At 48.8% G+C, this 25,202-nt stretch overlaps 1 protein-coding gene across 4 annotated transcripts in view; it reads right to left on the bottom strand.

Annotated features, from left to right (window-relative positions):
- Positions 1-21,350, bottom strand: part of DOCK1 (dedicator of cytokinesis 1) — a 283,861-nt gene extending 262,511 nt beyond the window's left edge. The window contains exons 1-2 of one of the 4 annotated variants that reach the window (XM_040563057.1): positions 21,175-21,350; positions 2,348-2,431 (exon numbers count right to left, since the gene is read on the bottom strand). In XM_040563057.1, coding sequence (XP_040418991.1) covers positions 2,348-2,431; positions 21,175-21,220 — 130 coding nt within the window. In that variant the 5' untranslated portion in view covers positions 21,221-21,350. The remainder of the gene's footprint in view (positions 1-2,347; positions 2,432-21,174) is intronic. The other 3 variants (XM_040563059.1, XM_040563058.1, XM_040563056.1) reach the window with 3 other exon arrangements.
- Positions 21,351-25,202: the final 3,852 nt, after the last annotated feature.

The following is a 25,202-nucleotide window of genomic DNA, read 5'->3' as shown; positions in this document are numbered from 1 at the left end:
ACATGGCAAATATTTGTTTTGGGACATCTGCTATGGAAAACAATCCTTCTCTTGCCACATGAAAGCTATTTATGAAGTCACACGGCTTTGCTGTCTGCCTTTTCCTGTAAGGTTCGCATTAAAAAGTGTGAGAGGAAGTTTTCTAATTGAAAAATAAATTCCTCTGCAATTCCACCTGAAAGAAATACATTAATTTCACTTTCAAGATCAATTATTCTCTCCCTGTTAGTATGAGGAATGAGCTCCCTCTTTTCTTTGGTTCCTGGAAGAGCAGAGGCATTGAGATTTAACAATGAGTGCGCACATTCATTACCAATATCTTAACATCGATAAAAATCTGGGCTGTCTGTAACAAGCCTCGATCTTTGCAGAATCAGCACATGAAGATATTTGTACAAACCGCTTCTGCGTTTCAGAGAAAAAGATGTTTTCTTTGATTAAATTTTAAAAGATGAAAGCGTTTCGGTAACGAATTCCAAAGCTCTACATTTTCACATCGATCACAGAACCTCAGAATGGCCGTGGTTGGAAGGGACGTCTGAAGACCACCTAGTCCTCTAAGCAGCACTTTCAGGAGGTATCAGCCACGTTCCTGCTAGCAACCCGTCCCCCTGGGATCCTACAGAAGCCCTAAACATCGCCCAGGAGACCCAGCCTTCATCTTCTCACACCTTCTGTCTGAGGAGAGCAGATCAATCGTGCTAAGATTTATCATTAGCACTTCATTGTGACAAAGAGGATTCGGAGAAGCAGCCAACTACAAGCCCCAGGGGACGAAGACATCCCCTGACTTGAAGGGCTCGGTGACAGGGGCACCAGGCCCGCCGGGGCACCAGGCAGCTGCAGCCACCAAGACACCTGCGGGGCAAGCTGCACACATTGTGGGAAGAGAAACCTAGAGATCAAAAAGCTGAAATAATTACCCGATAATGACAGCTCTGTGGGGAGAGGTAACAATTACAGCACCTCGTTTCCCATCACAGCAGGTAAGTAATGAGTAACTGTTGTATAAAACGTTTGGAAGAACATTGATTTATTTGCATTTCTTTTAACGTAAACTCATCCCATGTGCCCAAAGCCAAACAACCATGAGCTGAGACCACAAAGGCCTTTCTGTTATTGAAGTCTAAGGGAAAAAGCGAGTCATCCCCACCATCCCATTAAATTAGCAGCAGCCATGGTTTCACATGCCCTAGTCGGGATTCAAAGTTTCTCCCACATTCATCAAATAAACCCATTTATTTATATATAAAAATATAAAGCTGCATAATATTTAAATAATTCCATTTGCATTTACTTTTTTGCATTAAAAGATCATTAAATCATATAATATCAGATGATGGCAAGATTACTTTGCATAGTCAAACTTGCCATTACAGTGGCAAGCTGAACCCTGTAAGGAAATGCCAACCAAAGAGCAACAAGAAAATTAACTTGCACATAGAAATGAATAAAGCTCGTTACTTCTGTTGAAATAACATCGGTTTAGTAAATGTAACGATGAAAAAACTCTATTAAGCCAATATCTAAAACAAATTTATCACACAGATGTACCAAAAGATCAGTGTCACCAAAACAAAACAAGTTGCATTCATACATTAAAGCAACTCACACAATACAAAAATTGTTACAGTATTTTCAACATAGACAGCTTAGTTAAATGTTACTTGTACCTTTCCAAGCTGCAGCATGCCTTAAAGTCAAGGATATAATAACAGAGCTGTACTTTACTTGGCTCACTACTGGATCAAGCAAAAGCAGAAAAGTGTTATGACATATTTTCACATTCTGGTGATTATCAAACTCAGCATTCACATTCCCTTTTATATGGATCAAGGAGGAAAGATTTTGGTAAATGTAACGCTTCTGCAGCTTTAATATCAAAACAAGCAAAGCATCTGAAAAGCCTGAAGTCAGTCTGTGGCACTGTAACACATGTATCCATCATAAGAGAGACGTAAATAATTTAGGACCCAGGTGACTTTCAAATTCAGATTAAACTTCTTTTAGCAGCAGGCTCCTCTGCATTACCCAAGGGTATCCCAAAAACATCTATCATTTCTCTAAACATAGGATAGATAACTGCAATCGATCCATACAAATAAAGCCGTGAGAACATCCATCTTTCATAGAAAAGGAAATGGGTATTCACCAGGTATCGACCACACGCTTCTTCGTTCACATCTAGCATTGGTTAATTCTGGGCTCTTTAAAAATAATGTGTTTTGTCCTTTAGCAAGAAAGCAAGCAATTCATCACCTGATAATATGGAACGATAAAGTCACTAGCAGAAAAGCAATGAAATTGTAAGACCAATGGTTTTAAAATGCAAGCTTTGCAGGCTTACCTTCATATGTTTCTAGTATGTGCACAGTGTCGCCGATCTGTAGGGAAAGTTCGTCTGGTCCCCTGGCGTCATAGTTATAAAGGGCTGGACAGAGAAAACACTGCTATTAGCACGTGCAAGACAACACAGCTTTCAAGATGTTTATTTCTCCACACAAATGATTTTATGATGCATCATTGCCACGTTCAATCTTTCTGTACAGCTTCGGCCACATTTGGTCAAGTTCTTCATTTCACTAATATCTCAAGAGCAAGTCTAAAAAGCCACATGTCCACTTTTTAAAGATAGTCTCGATCTATTTATACAGCTTTGTTTCTCCGTAACAATACTTTCAATTAATTTCTTGTTGGACTTGTCTGTTTCCAGCACTTTGTGTCAATCTGATGCAATTCTGCAATAACCCGCACTGTCTTTCACTGGCTGCTCAGCACACAGCAAACCTATAAAACGTCTTCAGAAAACCCCAATTTACACCGCTGTATCAAAGAATGATTTCTCAATCGTTCATAAACTTACTGCATGAATAGTGTATTTAAAAACAACACGACCCATTCTGGGACTCCGTGATTTCAGAAATCCCAAGCACCAGGGGCAGCCCCATCGATCTGTGTTGCTGGTGGGAGCAGCCAGTCACCCCCCCTCGTTTCATAGTACTGACATCGGGTCGTACTAAGTCATCTCAAAGCTTTCTGCCATCCCGCAGCCAGCCAGTTCCTTCTTGTTCCACATTAGTTTCCAGGGACACGATCTGCGCGCAGATCAGGTGCTCCAGGTACTCTCTGGGATGTTCAGAAGAGAAAGCCCCGGACACACCCCATGGGTAACAGAGCAGCCTCCCCACCTGCAGGAAATCTTCACAGCTCTTTAGCCCCGCAGAGTTCACAGGACACCAGCTACACGTGCCGTGCTCATTACAGGTCACAAAGCACTTCCAGAAAAAACCTCCAGCTGAAAACCTACAGCACGAGGCCAAAAGGCACGCTTACACAGCGACCTGCCACCAGCCCCAGGCGCATCCCCGCTCACCACAGCAACGTCCTCCAGCACTCAAGCGAGCCCAAGGAACAGGCCAGGCCTGCCCCAGGAGGGCCAGCCCTGCCCCAGGAGGGCCAGCCCTGCCCCAGGAGGGCCAGCCCTGCCCCAGGAGGGCCAGCCCTGCCCCAGGAGGGCCAGCCCCTGAAGTTCCACCTACAAAAACTGGTAACTGGTGAAAAACGCTTTCTTCATCTCAAATCCGATCATCAGTTTAGCCCCGAGTGCACGAGCAGGGCACAGCCAGGAGGGCCCGTGAGGCCTAATCGCAGCACGAGGACAGGCCCAGCCCCAGCTCCCCGCTCAGCCTCCAGCGATTTGTCGTTTGCCAGAATTTATCAAATTCCAGCTTACGGTGTTAACAATAATGAATACACGACACGCTTCGTTGGCCCCTTTTCTGAGTTGTATTCCTCTTGCTGGAGTTCAGAAATAAGTAAATACATCTGAGTGCAAAACTGAAAAGTATATGAAACGAAAAAGATAGGAAAAAGCAACAAATACAAAAGAGAAAACAGGATACAGCGCAGGATCCTAAAGAATACAGGAGAGGACACTCAGGTAAAAATGTATACAGATCAAGCGGATTGCAGTACTAATAGTAACAGTATTTAATGAAGGTTTTAGAAAGTGATGGTTTTATTGACACCAAAACAAGCCCAGCTAGCTATTCCTGTTTCCATTTTTTTTTTTTTATTAACTTTTTCATTATTACAAAGAGATAAATCCTCGCTGCCAGGTATCTGGAGCAGTATTTCAAAGCCATAATTGCTATTCCATGGCAGAAGAGGATTCTGTGAGAAAACAAACCAAAATTAACATTTTGAACTGTTCTGAGCAGAGGAACATTAACAACAATGACTGCATGGCACGCCTCCTGAACAGCGGCACAGGGGACAGGCTGTTTGATCCCACTCGTGGGGAACTATTTCAGCTAAGGTTTTGTGAGCTCCAGAAAGACAAAGTCAATATGAACTCTTCCGACCTTGGATAGTTAAAGCTCAACAACTAAATCCAGTATCCTGGTCCTTATTTAGCTTTCTTGGACATCCTAGCTGTCACCGGAGTTAAGAGAACCAGTGGGTGCTCGGTGTGTCCAGAAACGAAGCCATTGGAAACCTTTGCCTTTGGGACCCTGAGAGCAATGTCGCTGCCTAGTACCAGGCCCCCAAGTCGGGGAAAATTCACACCCTGACAGATTAAAAACAGTTTAGTACCAAGTTCACACTTCAGCTAACCATTTCTCAAACATTTAAGCTGAACAACATTAAGAATCAAAGGCAGCCATGAATAAAAGTCATTAAAATTTATGCCCAAGAGTGCTAACCGCTGCCTGTCAGAGTGAGGAGGGCCACGTAACGTGAACTTCACTGTAATGACCAATTCTTGTGACTGAAGATGACAAACAGCCATCGAGTGGTAATTACTACCCACGACAGCTCCCACTGACCTCAGCTGAGCGAGCAGTGGCCGTGGAGGGAAGGCCTATTAAAAAAAAAAAACACACACACAACCTATGTGAAAAATATCTACAAAGTCAAATTTTTAGCTTGCAGCAGCACTGATAGATGGTGAAGCAAACAACCCAAATAACTCTGAAGTGCATTTCACCCCTACGATTGCAAAACAAGCCTTGAACTACACCGCATGCTCCCATGCAAGCCAGCAGCTAACCCCCTCCAGGGTGAATTTTTATGCAGTCTGACATCAAAAGGTGTTATGACAGATCGAATGTTTGATTGGAGCAAACAGCAATGCTTTAATTAAGGAAAAGACAAAAATTGGAGGAAAAAAGCATGCAAGCTGCATGCATATGCCTTGTCTGATCAACTGTACACTGAGTCACCATTTAAAACATGAAGTACATGAAGTACAACTTGCTTTAAAAAAAATGAAAAAAGTTTGCTTAATTTGGAAAATCCAGTTCTCAGCACGACAGATTTTTAGCTTGGGGAGTTCTAAGCTAAACGAAGCATTAGGAATATTTGCACCATCTAACTTCAGGCTTGCCCATTGTGCTTGAATTATGGATCAAGGCTCAGTGTTTGGGAAGCCAGTTACGTAGCCGATAACTTAGCTTCTAAAAAGTTTTTTGCTACAATTCACAAGCAAGGAACACGGTTACTTAAGCACTAAAATATGCGTGGCTAACACCTAGCCAGTGCAAGTCAATCTCCTGGTTACCACGGTCTAACACAGCATCCCGATGCTCCTCTCCCCCACACAGACTGAACTGGCACGACCGAAGAAGCTCCTTCGCTATTGTAATTAGATACCCCCACTCCTTACCGTGTAGAAGGATACTATTTACAGTGTGTTTTCTCCTTACGGGATAGGTTCACATCAGAGAAAACTTAAGCAGCCACGCACAAGAGCTACCAGAAGTAACGGCAGCACACCAAGGCTGCTTTGAGCCGCGGACCCCGCTGCCGTTCCCCAGAGGCAGCACAGAACCAGCTCAAGCTCTGGGGACCCCGTGCCACCTCCCGCAGCTCGGGGACGGTGTTCGGTATCAATGGGGCACCAGGTCCTTGTAGCCCTGCTGGTGGCAACTGGCTTTAGGTGAGCTAGGAGAGGAGGGCAGCTCTGCCTGGAGAAGACCTTTAAAAAGATGAAGGGAGGGTTAAGTGTGATGCCTCTGGCACGAGCTACGTGCCTCCCAGACACCTTTATCTGACCACCTATTGTATTTACACTAACATTACTGTGTAAAGAGGATGACGTTTTCTCAAAGTTGTAGACAAAGAACTAAAGCGCTCTCTTTTCCAGTCCTAAGCATCGTTAGCTACGACTGATCTCATCTACAGCTGTGGGAGCCTACTGTATTTGCCAGGTCATACCTGTGGAGCACATTTCCTCACCAACCCGATCACAGGCATGCCTGTGCTGGCTTACAGACAGAGCCTACAGTGACAGGGAAAGCACCTTGACTTCAGAGGGCACACTGATGGTGAATGAGGAACGGTAGGACGAAGAGAGTAAGCAAGAAGAACAAAGTCACAAGTGCCCAAAACCATCCCAAAGCCACCTCTCGCTCGTACAGAGCAGGATAACAGGTCCTGTGTCTCAGCACCACAGATCTCCTCCTCCTCGGCCGAGCTCTGCGTACAGACCGCGCAGTTCTCCTGGCACAGATTGCTGCCTTCACCGTCCTCCTCCTTCCAGCGCAACAACAAAGCAGGCCTACACAAAAGTACTGAAATGCCAAAAGCAAAGGATTAGTGTGGGCATTGAAAGAGCAATTTTTCAGCGCTACGAGTTGATAAAGAAAGGAACAACGAATAGGGCATTACAGTAATTGCACTAAAAACCCATTTACTACTAAAGAATAGGAAACAAACACCTCTGAAGAACTGCACTCATTAATCTGCACGCATTAGAAGAACGAGGAGAGCGACACTAGAAGAATGAAAGAGAGGTGATGGAGGAGAAAAGGTAAGAAGCAAACAAAGGTAATCCACTGAGAAAGCTTTTCTCTGTATGAGAGCTGAGATATCCAAGATACCATAAAAATGTTACTGTGCCCTGGAATTACTTCACCTTAAAGTTTGTATTACACATTTCACACTTGGGAAGGAAAGCAAACTGTCATTGCCATATTATCAGCTTTATTTTATACTCTTAAAAAAAAATCCCCCCACAAAATAATTATGCTTTTCCAATTAAAGTAAATTGGAACTAGAGACAGAAGTGAAGTCTCCTGTAAATCTTTTAGTACTGACAAAATAAAAACCCTGAAGGTTTTCCTCAAATTTCTCTAAAAGAAAGCGATATTTTTCAGTATTACAGAGACTCTTTGGTCCCGTTACCTACCCTAACCAGTTTCCCATTTTTACAGCTGAAACTAATGAGGAAAGAAAACCCCAGAACTTTACAAACCAGGCTTTGCACCTAGGCTTTGTTCAGGACAACCAACTCCTATGCACATTAACCGAGTGCAGGTCTTCCCCCGTTACTGAAGTCACCCCGTACGCTGTCATTCCAGCCTCACCAAGTTGGGTTCACAGTTCTTCCTCAGGATTTCAGTTCTTTTGTCATCCAAACATCCACAGGAGGTGAATTTCATAAACAAAGAAGTCAGAAGCAGCTCTTTAAGCTTGGAAGGCCATCACCGAGCTCATGAAGACCAACAGCTAGCGGTTCCTCCTCCCCAGAAACGCGCCACAACTCACTGAACTCACCGACTGACTTATCACAGGTAACTTGCAGCAGAACTACCCTATAAATCCAGCAGGTGTAAGCAGATAAGGACCCACCCTCTTGTTTTCCCTTACAGAGGGGAGCCCGTTCCTGTTCCCCCTCACCCACCTGAGCAGTGAATTACCGAAAGCCGCCCCAGTGCAGCTGGAAGCCGTATTCCCAAGCAAGTCCAGTACCGTCCCTCCACTGTGAAGCCACAGGGAAAATCTGCAAGTTTTAGGGAATCCCACGCCTGTACTCTGGGACTGCTTAAACAGAAATCCCTACAAGGCAGTCTGCCTGCCTTCCTTCTCAATTTCAGACACACGGAACACTCAAGAGGAGAGAGAAAGCCAGCTGATTCAAGTCCTGTTGTTAATTTACACCACGCACGCTGTACCTTCCCCTTTTTCCACGCTCAGACACCTGGCTTGTATTGGGAGGCCCCAACTTCCACTGCTTTTGTGGTCCAAATGCATCTGACAAAGTCCAGCACTACAAAATATTTTGTGCACAGTGCATTCGTTATAAAACACCACGCACTACAGCCGCCTTGCCACACCTCAGCGTCATCGCAGCAAACTCGCTGACTTGTGGAGGAATTCGCCCTGTCTGTAGAGGAGAACCCAAGCCCAGGTGCAGCGGCGGCTGTCGGCTGAGCACAGGCTGCAGAAAGCCAAGGGCCACCCGAGCCTCTGTAAGCATCACTGAGCACATCGGGTTCTGTGCCAGACGGCAACACAGGGGAGCGAGATGTTTCGCAGCACATCTGGTCCTTACTGCCCCCTAGCATGGCTTCGTAAACCGGGGAGACTTTGTAATGCCAGAAAAAACAACACTGAAGACATTTTCCTTCCAGAAGCATAGCCACCCTGTTGCTGTATCCTTCAGGCAGAGATCACGTAGGAGAGAGTAATTCACTTCTTCTTTCTGTCCTAATAAAAAAATAAGAATTCTGGATCTATTCTAGATTCTTGCACGTTCTTGGTTTTGCTACTCCCATTTTTGAAGACAAATGCCTTATTTTGGGGAGTTGAAGATGCCAACTCTTACCAGCTTTCTCCCTCCTCCTTCCTGATACTTAGCCCGTATTCAGAATACTAAAAAAAGAGAGATCATTATTGACTCTAATGGCATTAATGATGTGCCATAACGCAGAGGTAACCAGAAGCACAACCAAGAACACTCAAATCAATCTTTAATATTAAGTCCACTAAATAAAATAATAATACGCAAGAAGCAATCACACCACCCAAGCTCTTAAAATGCGTTTGCAGAAGAGCAAGACGCCAATGCAGATAAACAGGAAACGCGATCGAGAGGCAGACGTCTTGGCATCCGTCGTCTGCAAGCACAGAGTCACAGAGCAAGTGAGTTTTGACATTCCCTCGAATTTCCTGCACTTCGACATTGCTGTGCATACAATGCGTTGAAGTACATGCTGGGCACGAGAAAGCAGGAAGAGTTAAGCACGGGCTGGGAGGAGAAACTAGCTCAGCTTTCGGTCAGTGCTGGCACAGGACCAAGCGCGTACGAGCCAGCAATGAGTCAACGAGAGGCGGTTTCATTGGGCTGCAGCGGCACGGAAGGTGGGAGACCTAAGGCGGCAGGGCGGCAGCTCCCCACCCGCAAAGATCCCCAAATGCAACGATTTCTGCCTTAAAACCAGTTTACAAGAGGGCCTATGAGCCAGGCGCAGAGCACAGACAGGCCCTCCGCTCCTCTCCACCCCGCGCTCACAGGGCACAGACCCCGATGCCGACCCACAGGCTACCAGCCCGGCGTGCAGGCGGGGATATCTCACTGCCCCAACCTGCACAGAAGTTGGGCGGAAGGCTGGCAGCTGCTGAGGGACACAGCCAGCTCCTTGGCGCCCGCCGCGCACGGGATGAGGCAGGACCTTTCGTGAAAATACCCTTTTCCGCTCGCTGCTGCCACCCCAAACCCAGCAAGACCGAAGCCCAGCCTTCCCCACGTGAGGATCCTGCCAGAAACAATCCACGCCGTGCTCCCTGCAGCCCTACCTGAAGGTGCCTGAGGCACCAGCCCCGTTCCTTCCAGCTCTGCCCCTTACCACTGCAGCAGGTCTCTGTCGCGCCAAGCATATGTTCGTGAAGAGGGTGGCTTCTCCTAAGCATTTCGACAGCAGTGAGCTTCGTGTCACAGCTATATTTTAATAGTCATTTCGATGGACTATAAAAATCAAGTTCAACACAATAAAAATGCTATCGCACTACTATGGAGATAGTTAGCAAAAAAATAGCCCCTGCAAGACGCCATTCACCGCAGTACAGAGCTGCTGATGCAGAGCAAAAAGCCTCAAGCAAGGCGAAAATGAGGCGATGGGAAGAAGGCTTCATTTCCTACTGTTCTTCCTCCTCGGTATTTCTACCGGGAAACAACATCGAGATTCCTCCATCGCTTTCTCAGGAAAGTTTATAGAGTGGGAAGGAGAGGAGAAGGCATTCTGAGCTTTTACCCATCAAACCTCACTCAATTTGTTTTTGCTTGCCATCACCTTACTTGTCTCCCAGTCCTTCAAGCTGTCTCCAGCAGCAAGTACAAAGAAAGAGCACGGATCCGCAGTCAAATAATCCCCGAGGAACTTGTTCTGCTTTCTCAGAAATAACAGCCAGAGAGAAGAATTACCCGCTAAGAGCTGTAGTTTGATCCACCAACACTTTTTCTTTTTCCCAGCAGCTAGGCTACTGCAGAAATAGGCCACGTGGCATTTTTCCTCCAGTTGTATCTTACACGGGAGTTAATGTGAAAGCGCAGCCACGGACGCTGGTCAACCAGCACTGAATACATTAAAAGATAAGAGCGGCATTTTGCAAAAACAGGGAAAAATTGTTTTTCTCCGAACCAAGAAGAAACCACATGACTCGGGCAGCTTTCAGGCTAGCAGGAGAATTGGCTTGGCAGCTAACCCGAACAAAGAGTCACTGTCTGATTCACGCGGGGCTTCGGGGCCGGCCCTGCTTGCCGGCAACGTGCTTCCTCTCGGCGCTGCCACGGGGGGATCCTGCGCAGCCACACGAGCTCCGCGCCGCCCAGGGACAAGCCTTTTAACTCACGCTAACGTGTGCTCATGCTGGAAGAAACAGGGAGAGGAAAAACCCAGCTGATAGGGTATTTCTGGGTTTTAAAGAGTAGGCTCACTTTTTCCTCCCTCCGTAAATCAAACATACAAACCTCCTGGAAGAAAGGAAAAATAAAGCTGGGGAACACGTGAGAGGTGTGCCCGTGCAAGCTCAACTCCTCACTTCTCCGCTCGGCAGGAACCTGAACTTACAGCTGCAACACTTAACGTCAGCGCGAGCTCACCCGGCTGCTCTAAAACCCTCGCCCGTCGAGTTCGAGTCCCTCCGGCCCGATAATCCACCACGAACCCACCGTTCCCCTCTCCTGATCCAGAAGCTGCACCTTGCTGTACGAGCAGTCCCAGCTCGGTGCGCTGTGTACCGAGGGCAGCGCGCCTTGCCTGGAAGCCTACCGGCGACCCCGCTGCTGGGGAGGTCCCGGCGGCGGGCAGGAGCCACGAACACGCTCCCCGTCGTGCTGCGGCCGCAGGTGGCTGTGGCGTTAGATCCACGCGGTGCTTGCTGCATCTGCTCCAGCACGTCCCCAGCCTGAGCTGCGGGAACTCCGATTTAAACGGGCCCGTAAATAAACGGGGGCCTCTTAGGGCAAGGTATTGATAAAAATCTGTTAACGCATCGCTTCAAGAATACTTTCAGCTGGAAGCTCAAACACCAGCCGAACCACAAAAACTTCTAAAAACGTAAACAATATCACAAGTGAGCCGTTCTCCTAACTTTTTTAGGATGTGCTCATCTGGCTGTACCCAAACAACCGCCTTTTGTTTTCCCTCTAAGAACACGACTCAGCACAAATTACTTCGGGCACTCCTCGGAGACTCACTCGCTTCTCCAGGATTATTTTTTCCACCTAAAACCTCGCTAACGAGACCCTCCCCTGTGTTACGAGGCTTTGAGGAGCTCAGTGCAGCAGGCACCCTGACTCCACGACCAAAAAAAAAGAGTGAGCACTGCTCCGGGCACGCTGCGGGGAGATGCCGCTTTAACCAGGGATTTGTCACCGTCACACCAAGACCTGCACGTGTTACCCCACCGGCACAACTCAGGAGAGACCAGAGGAGAGCAGGGTCCATCCTCAGTGCCAAGATCCCACCTCAGCAAACAGCAGGGGACTCTCCCTGACCCGTCCAGAGCTTTATCGGTCCCCGAGCTCTTTAGGGCAGCGATGACCAGCACTAAAGCCGGCCGATCTAAAGGAACTGCAAACGTTCCCTTATCCGGAGAAATATCTGCATTTTTTTTTAAATCCCTGTAAATCATCAGTTACAGTGAAACGTATAAGAACAAAACGGACAAACAAACAAAACGCAGCGTTAAACACCAAGAGAACAGCTGGCTTCTCACCAAACCCCTGCGGCTGCTGTTTTTCCCCCTTTGAGTCACACGCTCCGGAAACTACTGCCTAAGACATACCTCTGCGCCACAAAGCTCTTCTCATCTCCAGCCACTGGACTTCAGGGCACGAATGACCCCTTTTCCCATCAGAACATCTCAAACCCTGAAAACTCTGGGAAAAGGCTCTCCCCCCACTGCTCGCAGCCCTGGCAGCGCCCTGTCGCATCACTACGCGCACTTACGAAGGACCCAAGGCTCACAAACGCAGCAGCTGGCAGAGCCCAGGCTTACAGCAGCTCGGCGCTGCTCTTCGGCTTGCTGCTGCCCATCGCCCGGGAAGGCAGCGAGCAGGAGGTCGTCTTCTTTCTGCCTGCCGGCCAGCGAGAGCCATCTCGAGAGGCGCAGAAGCTGCAAAAACAACTTGAGCAAAATCACACTGGGGTGGGAGACGGACTGCCAGCAGCTAGCGGCATCCCCAGCGGGCTGAGTCGGAGACTGCCATGCTACAGACACGCAGAGCGACTCTTATTTGGGGTGCAAGTCTAAACAGCTCCAAGTCTAAACTCGGCTAAACTAAATAGATATCTATTTCCCTCCCTCCCCCCATCTTTAAACCAACCTACCGATGATGCTAGCAGTAAAACAGTTGTTTCAGTTGCACCACTTCGCCTTTGTGTTGGGAATTTCATGAGACTGCTCCACTCTTGGTCACAGCAGCCCCAGGAAGGGCCCATGGGAGACGACCACCATCTAAAAATCATGATACAAAAAACCGGTAGGCACGGAAGAGGCAGGCAGGACAACAGTGGAAGGTGAATGAGCGCATTTAGCGCGCACGCATAACAATTCAGCCTCCACGTACAGTAAAAAAGGGTTTAAAGTTGGTTCCTGGAAGAAAAGCGAGCAGCTCTAATGTATTTTCGATCTTCCCTAGCTGCAAATCTCCGAAGACAAACCCCATCTCCCGGTGCACGGGGTGACACCGCTGGGCGAGCGGGCAGGGAGGAACGCCAGCCGGGCAGCAACGCGCCCCGTGCCTGCAGGAAGCTGGGGGTATTTGTGGGTGAGGACAAAACGAAAGAAAAAAAGCTAGGAAATCAGTAAAAGTTAAGCGTTTGCCATTAAAAACGTACTGAGGAAAAAAAAAAGAAAATAATAGACATACAAATTGGGAAATGAGAAGGTTCTCGTGTGTAGGTGTGGGCGGCTCTGCACCACAATCCTGCTCGGCTGACTTGAGGCAGGCGCTGCCCCGGGCACAGCACCGGAGCCCCCGGCCAGATCGAAGGGCAGGTTCCGGGCAGCACCACCTCACAGCGTACTACGCGCCGCGACACAAGCACGGCTGGCTCTAGGTTGGACCTACAAGCGAGCCCAAGATCATCGCCACTTTGCTGTTCTGTCAGGCGACCTCCCACGTGATCACAAACTGGGAGGAAAAAGCACAGAAACCAACGGGAGGAGCTTGTCCGACCTCTTATCTTGGGACAGCAGCCTAAGATTTTAGGCAAGAGAACGTCTGAAGGTTCCCACACACCCTTATCTGCGACTCTTCCGACTAACAGCGACGCCCTCAGCCATATTCCTACTTAGTAAAATCGCAGCGCAACCCCTCCGCGAGCCATCGTAAGGCATTCGAGTAAGCGCCTGGATAACCTGCAGCCTTTCCAGGGCCACGACTTGTTCACCGGGCGCAGATGCACAGCAGATCTCTGAAAGCACGCGGCCTTTCAAGTCGTTCGCCATCTGTGCCAGGACTTGGAAGCTCCGCCATCAGCAGCCGCTTCCACCTGGCCCGGCGCTGAGACGTTTCCTGCTCCGAGGGGCGCCGCAGAAGACTCGGTGCCCCACCAGCGGCGCTCATTTCGCTGCATCTCTGACACGCAGCCTTTGCTGCGAAAAACGCTACATGCGCACCGTGCCGAGGCAGAAATAGCTCAGTTCCCCAGGCAAAGCACCCAGCTACGCTCGCTGAGCCACTCCCTGCTGGCAGCAGTTCGCCCGCAGAGCGGCTGGGAGGATTGCGGCTACGGTAAAGGCTAAAGCAGCAGCTGGGGGGCAGGCACGCTGCTAGACACGGGGCTTCCATCGCCCTGCGTCCCTGCTCCCTTCCACTCACTCCCTTCAGCCCCACCAAGGCATTTCAAGCACCACCGCCAGCAACGGCCATCTTATTTCTTCTATCACTTATTTTTATTCCACATCCAGAGGTCAGAGAACGCCTCCCCCAGCAGCAGCAGCTCAGTTCGGGAGGATCGGGCACCGTGAGCTCCTCGTCCAGCACCAGCTTCCTCCCTCCCGGCTGCCCCGCCGCGCTCCCTAAGCGCACGCTGCTCGGTGACGTCTGGCTTCAAATCCAGCAGTGCCGGGACTTCCGTGCTTTGTCCGGAGGGAAAGGAAGACACACGCAGAGCACGCACGAGCTTCCAGGAGGCGTTTCCATGCCTTAGCAGCCTCTCGGGTGCATGGCAGCGCCGGGTCTCTGCATTTTGTGGTCCGCACGCTCTCCAAACGCCGAGCACCAACCTTTTCTCAAAGATGCCACTTTTCCAAGCGGCTCGGGAGCCGGGCCGCCGCGCAGCTCTGCTGGCACAGGGCGAGGAGTTCGCCATCTCGAGCAGCACGGCTCCTCCCGGGGAGAACAATGCTCCTCGCCGCTGCCAGCGCCGCGCCCGCGCGTCCCCGGCGCTCCTGGAACCGCTCGCTGCTCGGGGAAGTCTTCAAGCTCAACACCGACTAATTCGTCATAAAATTAATCTGTATCGAAACCGTTAAAGTGACGTAGGGATGCGCTAAAACTGCGACAACAGCACAGATGGGCAGAACGGAGCGCCAAGCAGCCAGTGCCCACCAGCACGCTGACCTCGGGCACCTGGGTCCGTTCCTGTTCGTACATCACACAGCGCACCCACACAGCTTGGTCCTTCTGCGGGGGGACGAAGGCTTCTTGCTCCTCCAGCCCCCTTCGGTAAAACCAGCCACAAACCTCTGAGAACACCTTACAAAAGGGTTTATGCTAAAATAACATAAGGAGCACTCTAAATAAAGCAGCTGGGCTAAGAAATACTATACGGTATTAAAAAAATCCGGTCTCATGGCCACTAGTTAGTTCAGTTGCTCATCCATCTGTTTGCTTTGTTACGTGTATGGATGGCTCCGTGACTGCACGCAATGGTCCTCACCCTAATTATTTCAGTTTAGTTACACAGCTACATGGAGCAGAAAAATATTTCAAGAGATAGTTCGTATTTTGCTGATAGAACACATTCAGCAACTGCTGCTTCTTGTGTCACGAGTCTTCACACCAAAAATCAGATTTAACGCACAAATTATACAAACGTGGGAAGACTGATAATGCCACGAACGTAAGAAACGCTTTCACAACTACAGCCCCAAAACGTAGATAAAGTTTCGCAGTCACAAAAATTATCTTGGTGAACATTCTTTTGGTTTCGATAGAGCACAATTTCAATTTTCCTCCGAGCTAGAGGACGAAAACTCCCGTAACTCATTAAGGAATTCATTAAAACTTTATTAAAAAAAAAATGACTACTGTTAGAATAGCTCTGGGACCTACCACGGGCAAGAAAACGGGATTAATGCGTTTCCAAGCCTGAAGAAAAGATAGGCTCAGCTCCCAGGTAGCGTCGGTGGCCCGGCAGGGCAGCGGGAAGACCTCCAGGAGGAGCAGACCACGCGTTTCGGGGGGCTGCGATTAGACACCACCGGCCGCTTTGTGAGAGCTTCCGACGTGCAGCGAGTAGGAGAGGAGACAAGAGCCCGATGTGGTTAATACAGCAAACGCTTCCAAAGTGGATTAGCACAAGCTCCTCGTTTGAGCTTCGATTCATTCGTCTGGGTCGGCTTTCGGCCACTTCCCCGAAGCGAGGCACACCTTCAGGTATTTAACGAGATGTAGTGGATTTCAGTCCTGGTGGACGCCTGAAGGATTAGAAAAAGCATATCCTGCACGTGGGCCACAGCCAACGCTGGCCAAACTCCAGAAACGCAACTATTTCCAAAAAAATGCTTCTCCCTGTGCTTGCAGGCTGGAAGAAAGACTTCCTGGCGATGTTGTCCTGGCTTCAAATGGCTTTCTGTTTACTTCCCCCTTTCCTCAAAGTTTTGCCTACGTACAAAGAAGATGCGGTTATTTCACACCAATAAATACCAAGAAAGCTGGGCCAAGTACGCCAAAACCAGGACTGCGTCAGCGTGCCTAAATCTAACGTTTATGGCACGGAACGGCCAAACAGGAGGACTACGGCCACCACTAAGGCACTACCTGAAATTCAGGAATGGTTTTTGCCCTGAATTCACACCAAACCAACACCCTTTGTCAATCAGGGCCTTGTCCTACTGTCACTCCACACTCGCGTATGACATAAAGCATAAAACCTCATCGTGCGAAAATTCCCTCTTCCCTTTTCCTTCTAGGAGCGGCAGCATTCGTTAATAGCGGATAAACTCTTAGAGCAACTTGTGGAGTGGAATCAAGGCTCTGCAACGTGCCCCCAGGAAGTCGGCTCCGTCCCCGTAGTTTGTAACAGAAAGCTCCGGGGTACCTTTCAGCACCAAAGTATGACACATTTCTGTAAAAGCTCTTGTAAAAACTCCACGAACCTTCCAGACCAGACACGCATTAGGCTCGCACATGAAAGAAGGCCTGGGCGGAGCGGGTGGTTTAGCGCCCCTATAAAGCGGCACTGCTCATTAACTGCTCCCACTGCAAACCCTACAGACTTTCCACTGGCAACTCCGAAGCACACGAATGATTGGTAATAAAGATAAACAGCTGAAGCTCCTGCCTGCTGTAAGATGGCCTTTCCATTAGGCTGACTGGCACTTCTCATGTCGCTAGGTATTTAAAAATTAGGGCCAAAAGCCAGGGCACTACAGCTGACGATAAATAGGGCATCGATAGCTATGGCACACACAGAACACACAGATTTAGTAACGTCCCGTGAGAGAACATGAGTGAGGAAAAAATATAGATTTCTGGTAAATCCCTGGAGGAATCCTTTCTCAAAATAGTCCTGGTTTGCAATTTCCCAGAGGAAAGCAAGGAGAGGAGCACGCGATGGGGCTGCCCAGCACAGGGAGCAGCGGCGAGCCCGTGCCACGGGCAAACGAAGGCAGCTGGCCCTGGAGCAAGCACACGTGGACGTGGTGCCATGGCTTAGTGGTGGGACTCGGCAGGCCAGGGCGATGTCGAGGTCCCTTCCCAGCCCTGAGACTGTGCCCCAGAGGGCAGGGAACGGGAAGGCGCGGGGCAGTATCGCGCGCAAGCCCCAGGCTGGGCACACAGAGGGGTATGATGTCTCTTGGAGAGTGGTTCTGCACGTGCTTTCTCGAAATAGCAACGCACTGATAAATACACGAGCAAATACCGCATACGCGCACGTTTCCTCTGCTGGTTTTGGAGGTCACAGCACTGCTGGGACAAACCCACCGTGCACAGGTACCTACCCCTGACCGCCCTTACCGACAGCTCCGAATGTCGGTCACAAAGTAACATCACTAAGACACATCTCCCTTGACGTCCTGAAATCCATTCCTCCTCTCTTTTAAGGCATGAGTCTGAAAGCACGAGATCGGCAGCTCTCGCTGAAGAAGGGAAGAAGTCTCTGTAAGCCAGCAGCCACCACAGCTGCAGACCGCAAACGCTGCGTTTTGTGCAAACCTGCAATCTGTCCTCAGCAGCTCCAGCCCCTCCTTGCGCAGCAGAAACAAAGAAGCAGCACTCGCTTGTAGGAGTTGCCGTGCTTTCAGATGGCATTACTCTTACCAAATTCCTGTCCCCCCTTTCAAAGAGCCATTGCAAGGGCACACCTGAGGTTGCACGCCATGCACGCCTTCGTAACACCGCTCCATCCACCAACTCCTTACAGCACTCCCTTAGAAATAATAATAATAAAAAAATCCTCCTGCACATGCCTTCTGAAAAGCCATCCCAACTCCAAGAGCCACTAAAGCACCCTGACCTGGAAATCTGCTGATGTCCCGCCTGTTTCAAAGCATTCAAAGCCAGGCCGGTCAATTCCCTTGTCACAAGGCAACCAAAACTGACCAGCACCGAGCGAAAACACACCAATTCCCAAATGGTGGGGCTTGCAGTAAAATCAATTTCGTTTGTGCCTTGGGTTTTGTTTGTTTGCTTGGTGGTGTTGCTGTTCATGTTTTTTTTGTTGTTGTCTTGCTTTAACAGTGCAGGTGGCAACGCGAACCCTACACTGAATTCTGCCCACGTGGGCAGCTCGCAAGGTCCTGGCTAAGGACCGAGACCTACAGATGCCATCCCAGGTACCTGCAGCGCCCCGTCCACCTGGGGAAAGCCCGAGTGCACCCATCTGAGCCACAATCATGGGACGAGAGATGAAGCAGAGCCGCACGTCAAGATGAAGACGAAGGACGGACGGCGTCAGGAGTGGAGAAAAGCTGTTTCAATGAAGCTGTTCATTTTCCTGTTCCAGAAGGCTCCCACACGTGCACCTCGTAACTCCAGCGCCCCGCTGTACCCACAGCCCTCACCGCGCCGAGCCCCGGACCCTCTCAGGAAGCGGCGCTGCGTCACGCTCACAACTGCCCGCCGAGATAAGGCGCGTGCTGGCACGGCAGCGCTCCTCCTCGAGGGCCGGCCGCTCAGCTCGCGCCTATCCTGGACGTCCAGCATCGTCTGGGAACTCTGCACCGCGGGATGAGGCTGGCCGAGCAGGAAGAGCACTCTGCAGAGCACTTGCACCCGCTGCCCTGGTAATTTACTCCAAGCGCGTCTCCGACAGCAAGCCTTGGGATGTTAAGAGAAGTCAGCTGTGCACAGGACCACGCTGGTCAAAAGGGAAAAGTCACACACACACATCACATACATGTAAAAATGCTGTACGGGTATCATATACACACACTTCTGAGCTTCCACAGCGGCACCCCGGTAACATACCCCACAAGTAAAAGCCCCCCGCCCGCTGACTTCCACTCGTGCTTCAGCGAGGCGCACACACGGCACGTACCAGGGCTGGGCATCGCTCAGACGGCAGCTCAGGAACAGCCCCGCTCGGGAGGGCCGATGTTCCTGTCCCGCTGTCAGACCACGCTGCGCCCCCGTCAGCCTCCAGCACCGACCGGGGCAGATCGCTGGGAAGGAAACTCCCTTATTGCTCCCCTCACCTCGCCAGCGCTCACCGCTTCTGCCCCGGGACCGCCTAACTTCCGCACTGATTCCCCACAACCTGCAAGTTTCACGACTAACCGAAAAACAAAACCCCTGAAGTCTCTCCGGGCACAGAAGCACCTTTTTTAACTACACGCAGGCATGTAAAATACACGTAGCCAGGCGGAATATTAATCTTCATCGGGAGGAAGTTCAGCGATGTAGAAAAGAGGCGATCCTCTCCAAAACCCGCATTTAACGCCTAACAGGGAAAACTGGTGTTCAATTAACTTCAAATCCCATTTAATCTCCTTGCAACTCTACGTCTCCTTTCAACTCTCACACCCCGCAGTTCATCAGAGAAATACTGACACTAAGGATCATCCTTCCCAACTAACTTGAAGAAAAAGAAAAAACTATCAGAGAAGAAGCAAAGCTGTTACAGAAACATGACAAAACTCCCAAGCGCAGCCGACACGAACAAAATGCAGCCCGAGCACCTCTCTGCTCAGGACCCGGAGCCTTTTCAAGGGTTAGGGCTTCATAACACTTCCAACACAAAAACAATCTTGTGCTTTATGAAATCAGGAAAAAAAAATAGGATTTTTTTTTTAATTATATTTAAGTCTAGTTCACTCACTACACATCCAGTTTCCCACATGGAATATCCAAAGATAATTAGAGTTCATCCCAAAATGAACAGATGAGCCACCCAGCTGCTTCCACACCTTCTTACCCTCACCATCCCAAAAGCAGCTCCTGGATTCTTGGCATCCCCTCGGCCAGTCCCAGGTGCCAGCCCTACAACAGGGCACTTGCCTTCCAGTGTCACTGGGTTTACAACGCCACCGTATGCTGTCTGTAGGGCGGCATTTCAGGAACACCCTACAAGGGCACACCACGACACAGGTGTGCGGGCACCTAACGAGTGCCAGCCATCCGCAGCATTTCTGCATCCCTGGCACTGAAGTTACGGCGCCCACACCATGTAACCGGCCAGCGAGGACTCGTTTGTCATTTAAGAGTTACATTTTCTAGGAATGTACACACAGAACTTAAAATTAATCCCTGAAATTCACTTGGGCTCTACGCAGACCCACAAATTCCCTTTTCCCTGCTCAAGTTGTTTACGCCAGGCTTAGCCGTGGGTATACACAGAAACTAAAATCGCTCTTTGCATCTAAATCGAGCCGAGGAACCGAGTGGAAAACACTCCATTTCTCATTTCCAGCTGGAACAGCCAGGTCTGGTACTTCCCTCCCCAGGACAAAAGCTCTCACTCGTGCCAATTAAGTTTTCTCCTCAAGCCCCCAAAAACCGCTCTCAATAAAACGAAACACCCCGGGACGGAGACGGGCCTTCCCGGCAGCACGCACTGCAGCTCGGCTCTGTAAGTGGCAGAGAGGCGTTTCAGCCTCTGGCAGAGAACAATCCCCCTCTGTTTTGGGGGGCAGACGAAGCAGCGGACGAAATGGATCCTCGGGAAGCAGCACACAGGGGAAGCCCCTGGATTTTCCTGCAGATCGGGGTGCCCGCTCCCCTCGCACACCCCGGTTTTGGGGATGCGGACCCCGCAGGGTGGGCTCAGCTGCACCTCCCCACCCAAAGCCCAGCTGCGGGACGGGGCGCACACCCTGCATAGAGAAAAATATACATATAAAAATATATATAAATACAGCGGCGCAGGGCTAACTCTACGCCCTCTCAGGTCCCCAGGGCTCGGTGCTCGAGGAAAGAAGAAGAAAAAAGGAGAGAGAAAGAACAAAAAGCAGCAACTCGGCGCGTCGGGACGGCTCTGGGTCGGGCTGCCCGGCGCTCCCCAACTCCTCGAGCCCTCAGGGGCTGAGCCCCCCGGGCCGGGGGCTGCGGGGCTGGGGCCGACCCCCGGCCCCTCGCTGCCCGGCGAGCCGCAACCCCCGGCCCCGAGCCCCAGGACGAAGGGGAAGGGGCAGGGGCTGAGGCCGGCCCGGTCCCCTTGGGCTCGGCGCAACAGGCGGGCGCGGGGCCGGGGGGGAGGCGGGGAGGGTCCTCACCTACGCCGTATTTTTCCTCCCTTTTGGTGGGGACCCAGCGGGTCATGGCGGAGCCCGGGGAGGGGGGGCGGCAGCCGGAGCGGGCGGGGATGCGAGAGCCCCGCTCCTACGCCGCCATTTTCCAACCGCGGGACGGGAAAAGTTTCTACCGACGGCGGAGTCATGTGGGGCGGGCGGGGCCAGCGGCATGGCGCCGGCCCGGGGACACGGGGACGGCCCCGGGCATGGGGGGGAACCGGGGGGCCCTGAGGGGTCCGTCTTGCCCGGCCCTTCCCTGCCCTGCCCGGCCCGGTGCTTCCCGGCCGGGTCCCTCCGGGCGTGCTCCCCCCCGCTGGGGAAGCGCCCCCGCCGGGGAAAGCGGGCTGAGGTGGTGCCTCGCCGTGGGATTATCTGCCGGGCACCTGGCCTTATTAACTCTGCTGAAAAGTTTCTTTTCCCACCCCAAACCAGCTGTGCAGGCGGCTCTGTGTAAAGCCAGCGTGCTGGCTCTGCCGGGCCGGGCGGGGAGAGCGGGCAGCCGTGGTGGGAGCAGCCCGGTTTGCCTCAGGACGCTTAACTCCTAAAAAGTCACCGATTTGATGGGTATTTCTTAGCTTCTGCTCTGTTTTCTGGCCCTGGGGCCCTCCAGGGTTTATCATAGAATCATTAAAGTTGGAAAAGACCTTCAAGATCATCTGGTCCAACCATCAAATGCGTGGTTCTTCCTAGAGGATCAGCCCTAAAGCAAGGTTTCCACTCGTTTCAGACCTGCAGGGTGTCTGTGTTTGGATATTGTTGTTTTTAGGAGAACACCGTTCCTGAGTAAATCCTCATCTGTAATGGTCAAAAACCTCCTGATTTCTAAACCTAAATCAAAAAACTGGTCTAAACCCAGCCTCTCCTGGCTAATTAGCATGGAATAATTTTATTACAAAAGAATAAAGAATGGAAAAGATCTTCTTGATCCCAGTCCTTGTGCTCATGAGAGTCTGAGACCCAGGTTGTGTCTGCACTGAAGGAGAAGGCTCCTACCGCACATTTAAGAAAGTAAATGGTATCTCTTTGAAGATCGGGGCTGCACATCTTTTTCTGAACATACCGTCTTACATCACCGGGAATGCAGAGGGTCACTTTCAATATCCCAGGCTTTGAGATTGAGTATTCAGCTCAAACCTCTGAAGGTTCCTCTTTCCACGAACCTCCCCTTTTCCCATCCTTGCGATTTGTTTCCCATGTCACCACCTACACATTCAAACTAATCAGGATTTCATTGCTCCTGTCCCGCTGAACTCAAAGGCCGTGGTGATAGACCCAGTACCTTCATGCATTATGCCCTGGAGAGAGAAGATCAAAGGGTTTTCAAAGTCAGCTTCTTGGCTTATCATCCTTATCCTGAATTAATGGGTAAATGATTAGACTCTTACCAAAGACAAGTTACAAGTGAGCTCTTTGATTTAACAGGTTTATTTTTTATAAAATAAATCAAAGTGAATTAACTGAAATAATGGGCATACTTGTTCTGTTCTTATAGTCATCTTTGTTCCTCTGTGCAAGAAAATGAGTGAAATGGAAAAGCAGTGCAGCAATAGTATTTATTTCTAGTCATGAGTACTTTGCAGTTCTGTACGGCCTCAAGTTGCACCAGGGGAGATTTAGATTGGATATCAGGAAGAATTTCTTCATGGAAAGGGAGGCTGGGCATTGGGACGGGCTGCACAGGGATGTGGTGGGCATCTCCCCAGCCCTGCAGGTGGCGAAGAGACATGTGGTGATGGTGCTTAGGGTCCTGGCTTAGCGGTGGACTTGTAGAGTTAGGTGGTGGTTGGACTTGGTGATCTTAAGGGTCTTCTCCAACCCAAATGCCTCTATGACTCTAGAGGACTGACACATTATTTTCTGTGGTGCTACCAAGAAAATACCTGCTGCAAAACTGGAAAAGAGGCAGCTCAGGCATTAGATGGTTTAGAGATCTTTAAGACTACTACTTCAATAATCTGTTATAGAGAACCTGATTTACTTTTACTTTCATTTAGGTTACTGATAACGAGGAATCACTTCCAGGAACACCATGGTAGCTTTGCAGATACGGAATGTGACTATGTGATACCAGGCAGCACTGTGATGTTCATTTTAACCTTGAGATACGTTTAATTAGCTCATAAAGTGAGCTGTTGCTATATGCTGTTCTTCCAGAGCCCCAATATTCAAATCTAAAATTTAATCTGGTTTGCTTTTTTCAGTGTTGAAGGGTGCTGAAAGAACATGTGTCCCCTCATGAGAAATGTACTGCTGACAGCCTTTCTTCTGGTGTTAACTTAAGGGTTAAACTGAATTCTTATATAGGTTGGCACCACTTTGTTTAAGTGTATGTGTATATATGCATGACATGGGAATTATGTATACCTATGATTATGTTCCTAAGGTGGGAAGTACCATTTTCAAGAGAATGAAAATCAAAAAAATTTTTACATATGCTTTTTACAGCTTTTACATATGAAATTCCAGTTCTGTATTGCAATAGCAAAAGTTATTTTGATGTCAGTGAAAAAAGGGGGTTGTCCTATTGTCTGGTCATCATCTGTAACACAAACAACATGAGTAATCCCAAGACCAACATAAAGCCCCACTGATACTGAATGAGGTTCTATATTCATTTTATTATGTTCCACATTTTCATTATAATGAAAACTTGTTACAAATGCCATCAAAATTTTGATAGCCAGTAAAAAATATTCCTCCTGGTTCACAATGCATAAATATCCCAATGCTTGTTTTTACAGCTAGGGGAAAAAAAAATCATGGGGTAGGACTATAATGTTGGGAAAGTAAAAGATTTTTATTTTTCTTCAGCAAACATAATATAAAGTATCCTTATGAAAAATATTTTTCATTAAACTGTAAAGTGTTTTAGCTGACATATTTTACATACTTGAGCATAATATGTTTCTTCACACTGAGCATGTATGTTTTTCATTTGCAAAGAGGAAACTGAAAAATGCTTCTTTTTTTTAAAATCTGAAAGCTTTATCACATCATTATGTCAGCTCTTTGGATTCTCACCTTATTTTTTTTTAATGCATCCCATGGAATTGGAGGCACTTCTCTTGGAGCAAAGAAACATTCTTTTTCATACCATTAACTCCAAGAAATCCAAATGCAGCATTTGGCCACAAATGATACTTGAAATTCATGTCAGAGAGATTAGGAGTATCTTTGGAAAAGGATGAATGGAAAGAGAGCAGTCATCCTGCATGAAATATATTTGCAATAAATGAGAGAGACTCTTTAATGTACAGATGCAATCAAGTTGTATTTCATACTTACTGCATATGACTACACAAGAGGAATGTTTGTTCCATCTCAGTTAAGCATCGCTCTTTTTTGTAATATACATATTTTTTCATTGTCAAGCTATATAGGTAAATTCAACATTTTCAGTCAAAATATGTAAGTAGTTATGCTACACATACAATGCAAATTCCTTTTGGAAATATTCCTCCCAGGAGATGACGTGGAGGATTTATAACATTGTATAATAAATAACTATTTTGCTTTTCTATTTCTCTTAAATGATATTCTGCTGGAAATGTTTTGTTTCCACTTGAGATGCTCGTCATCTACATTTTTCTATACAATTTGCATTTGGGGTGAATGACCTCTATGTCAGGATCATTTCTGTGACGAATGGCTACCTACGTTCCATGTTTGGGTGTACACAGAGTTTTTTATACCTGATGGAAAGGCACTTTTTAAAAGTACTGTTTTGTTACAGCGTATTGCTCTTGATCAGAATGGAAATAAAATTTAGTTTATGAGTTTGTGCTACAAAAATGGCTTCAGCCTTTTAGCCTTGGTCTTACATATACCTGATAGATGTATGATTACCTTGGGGATCTCTTCCAGGTGAGCATGGACATTTTTCAGGCAGAATTAAGAAGTCAAAACTGAATTGCCTTTGACCTGCTTGTTGGCTTCAGCCTGACAAGGTGTGGCATTTACAAACCTAGACTGAAATCTGACAATAGCTAGAGGGAAGTTTTGTGCTCTTC

Source organism: Cygnus olor, chromosome 7 (assembly GCF_009769625.2).
Source record: "Cygnus olor isolate bCygOlo1 chromosome 7, bCygOlo1.pri.v2, whole genome shotgun sequence".
Lineage (NCBI taxonomy): Eukaryota > Metazoa > Chordata > Aves > Anseriformes > Anatidae > Cygnus > Cygnus olor.
Note: the sequence above shows the minus strand (reverse complement) of the source record. Positions and strands in the feature narration are given on the sequence as shown.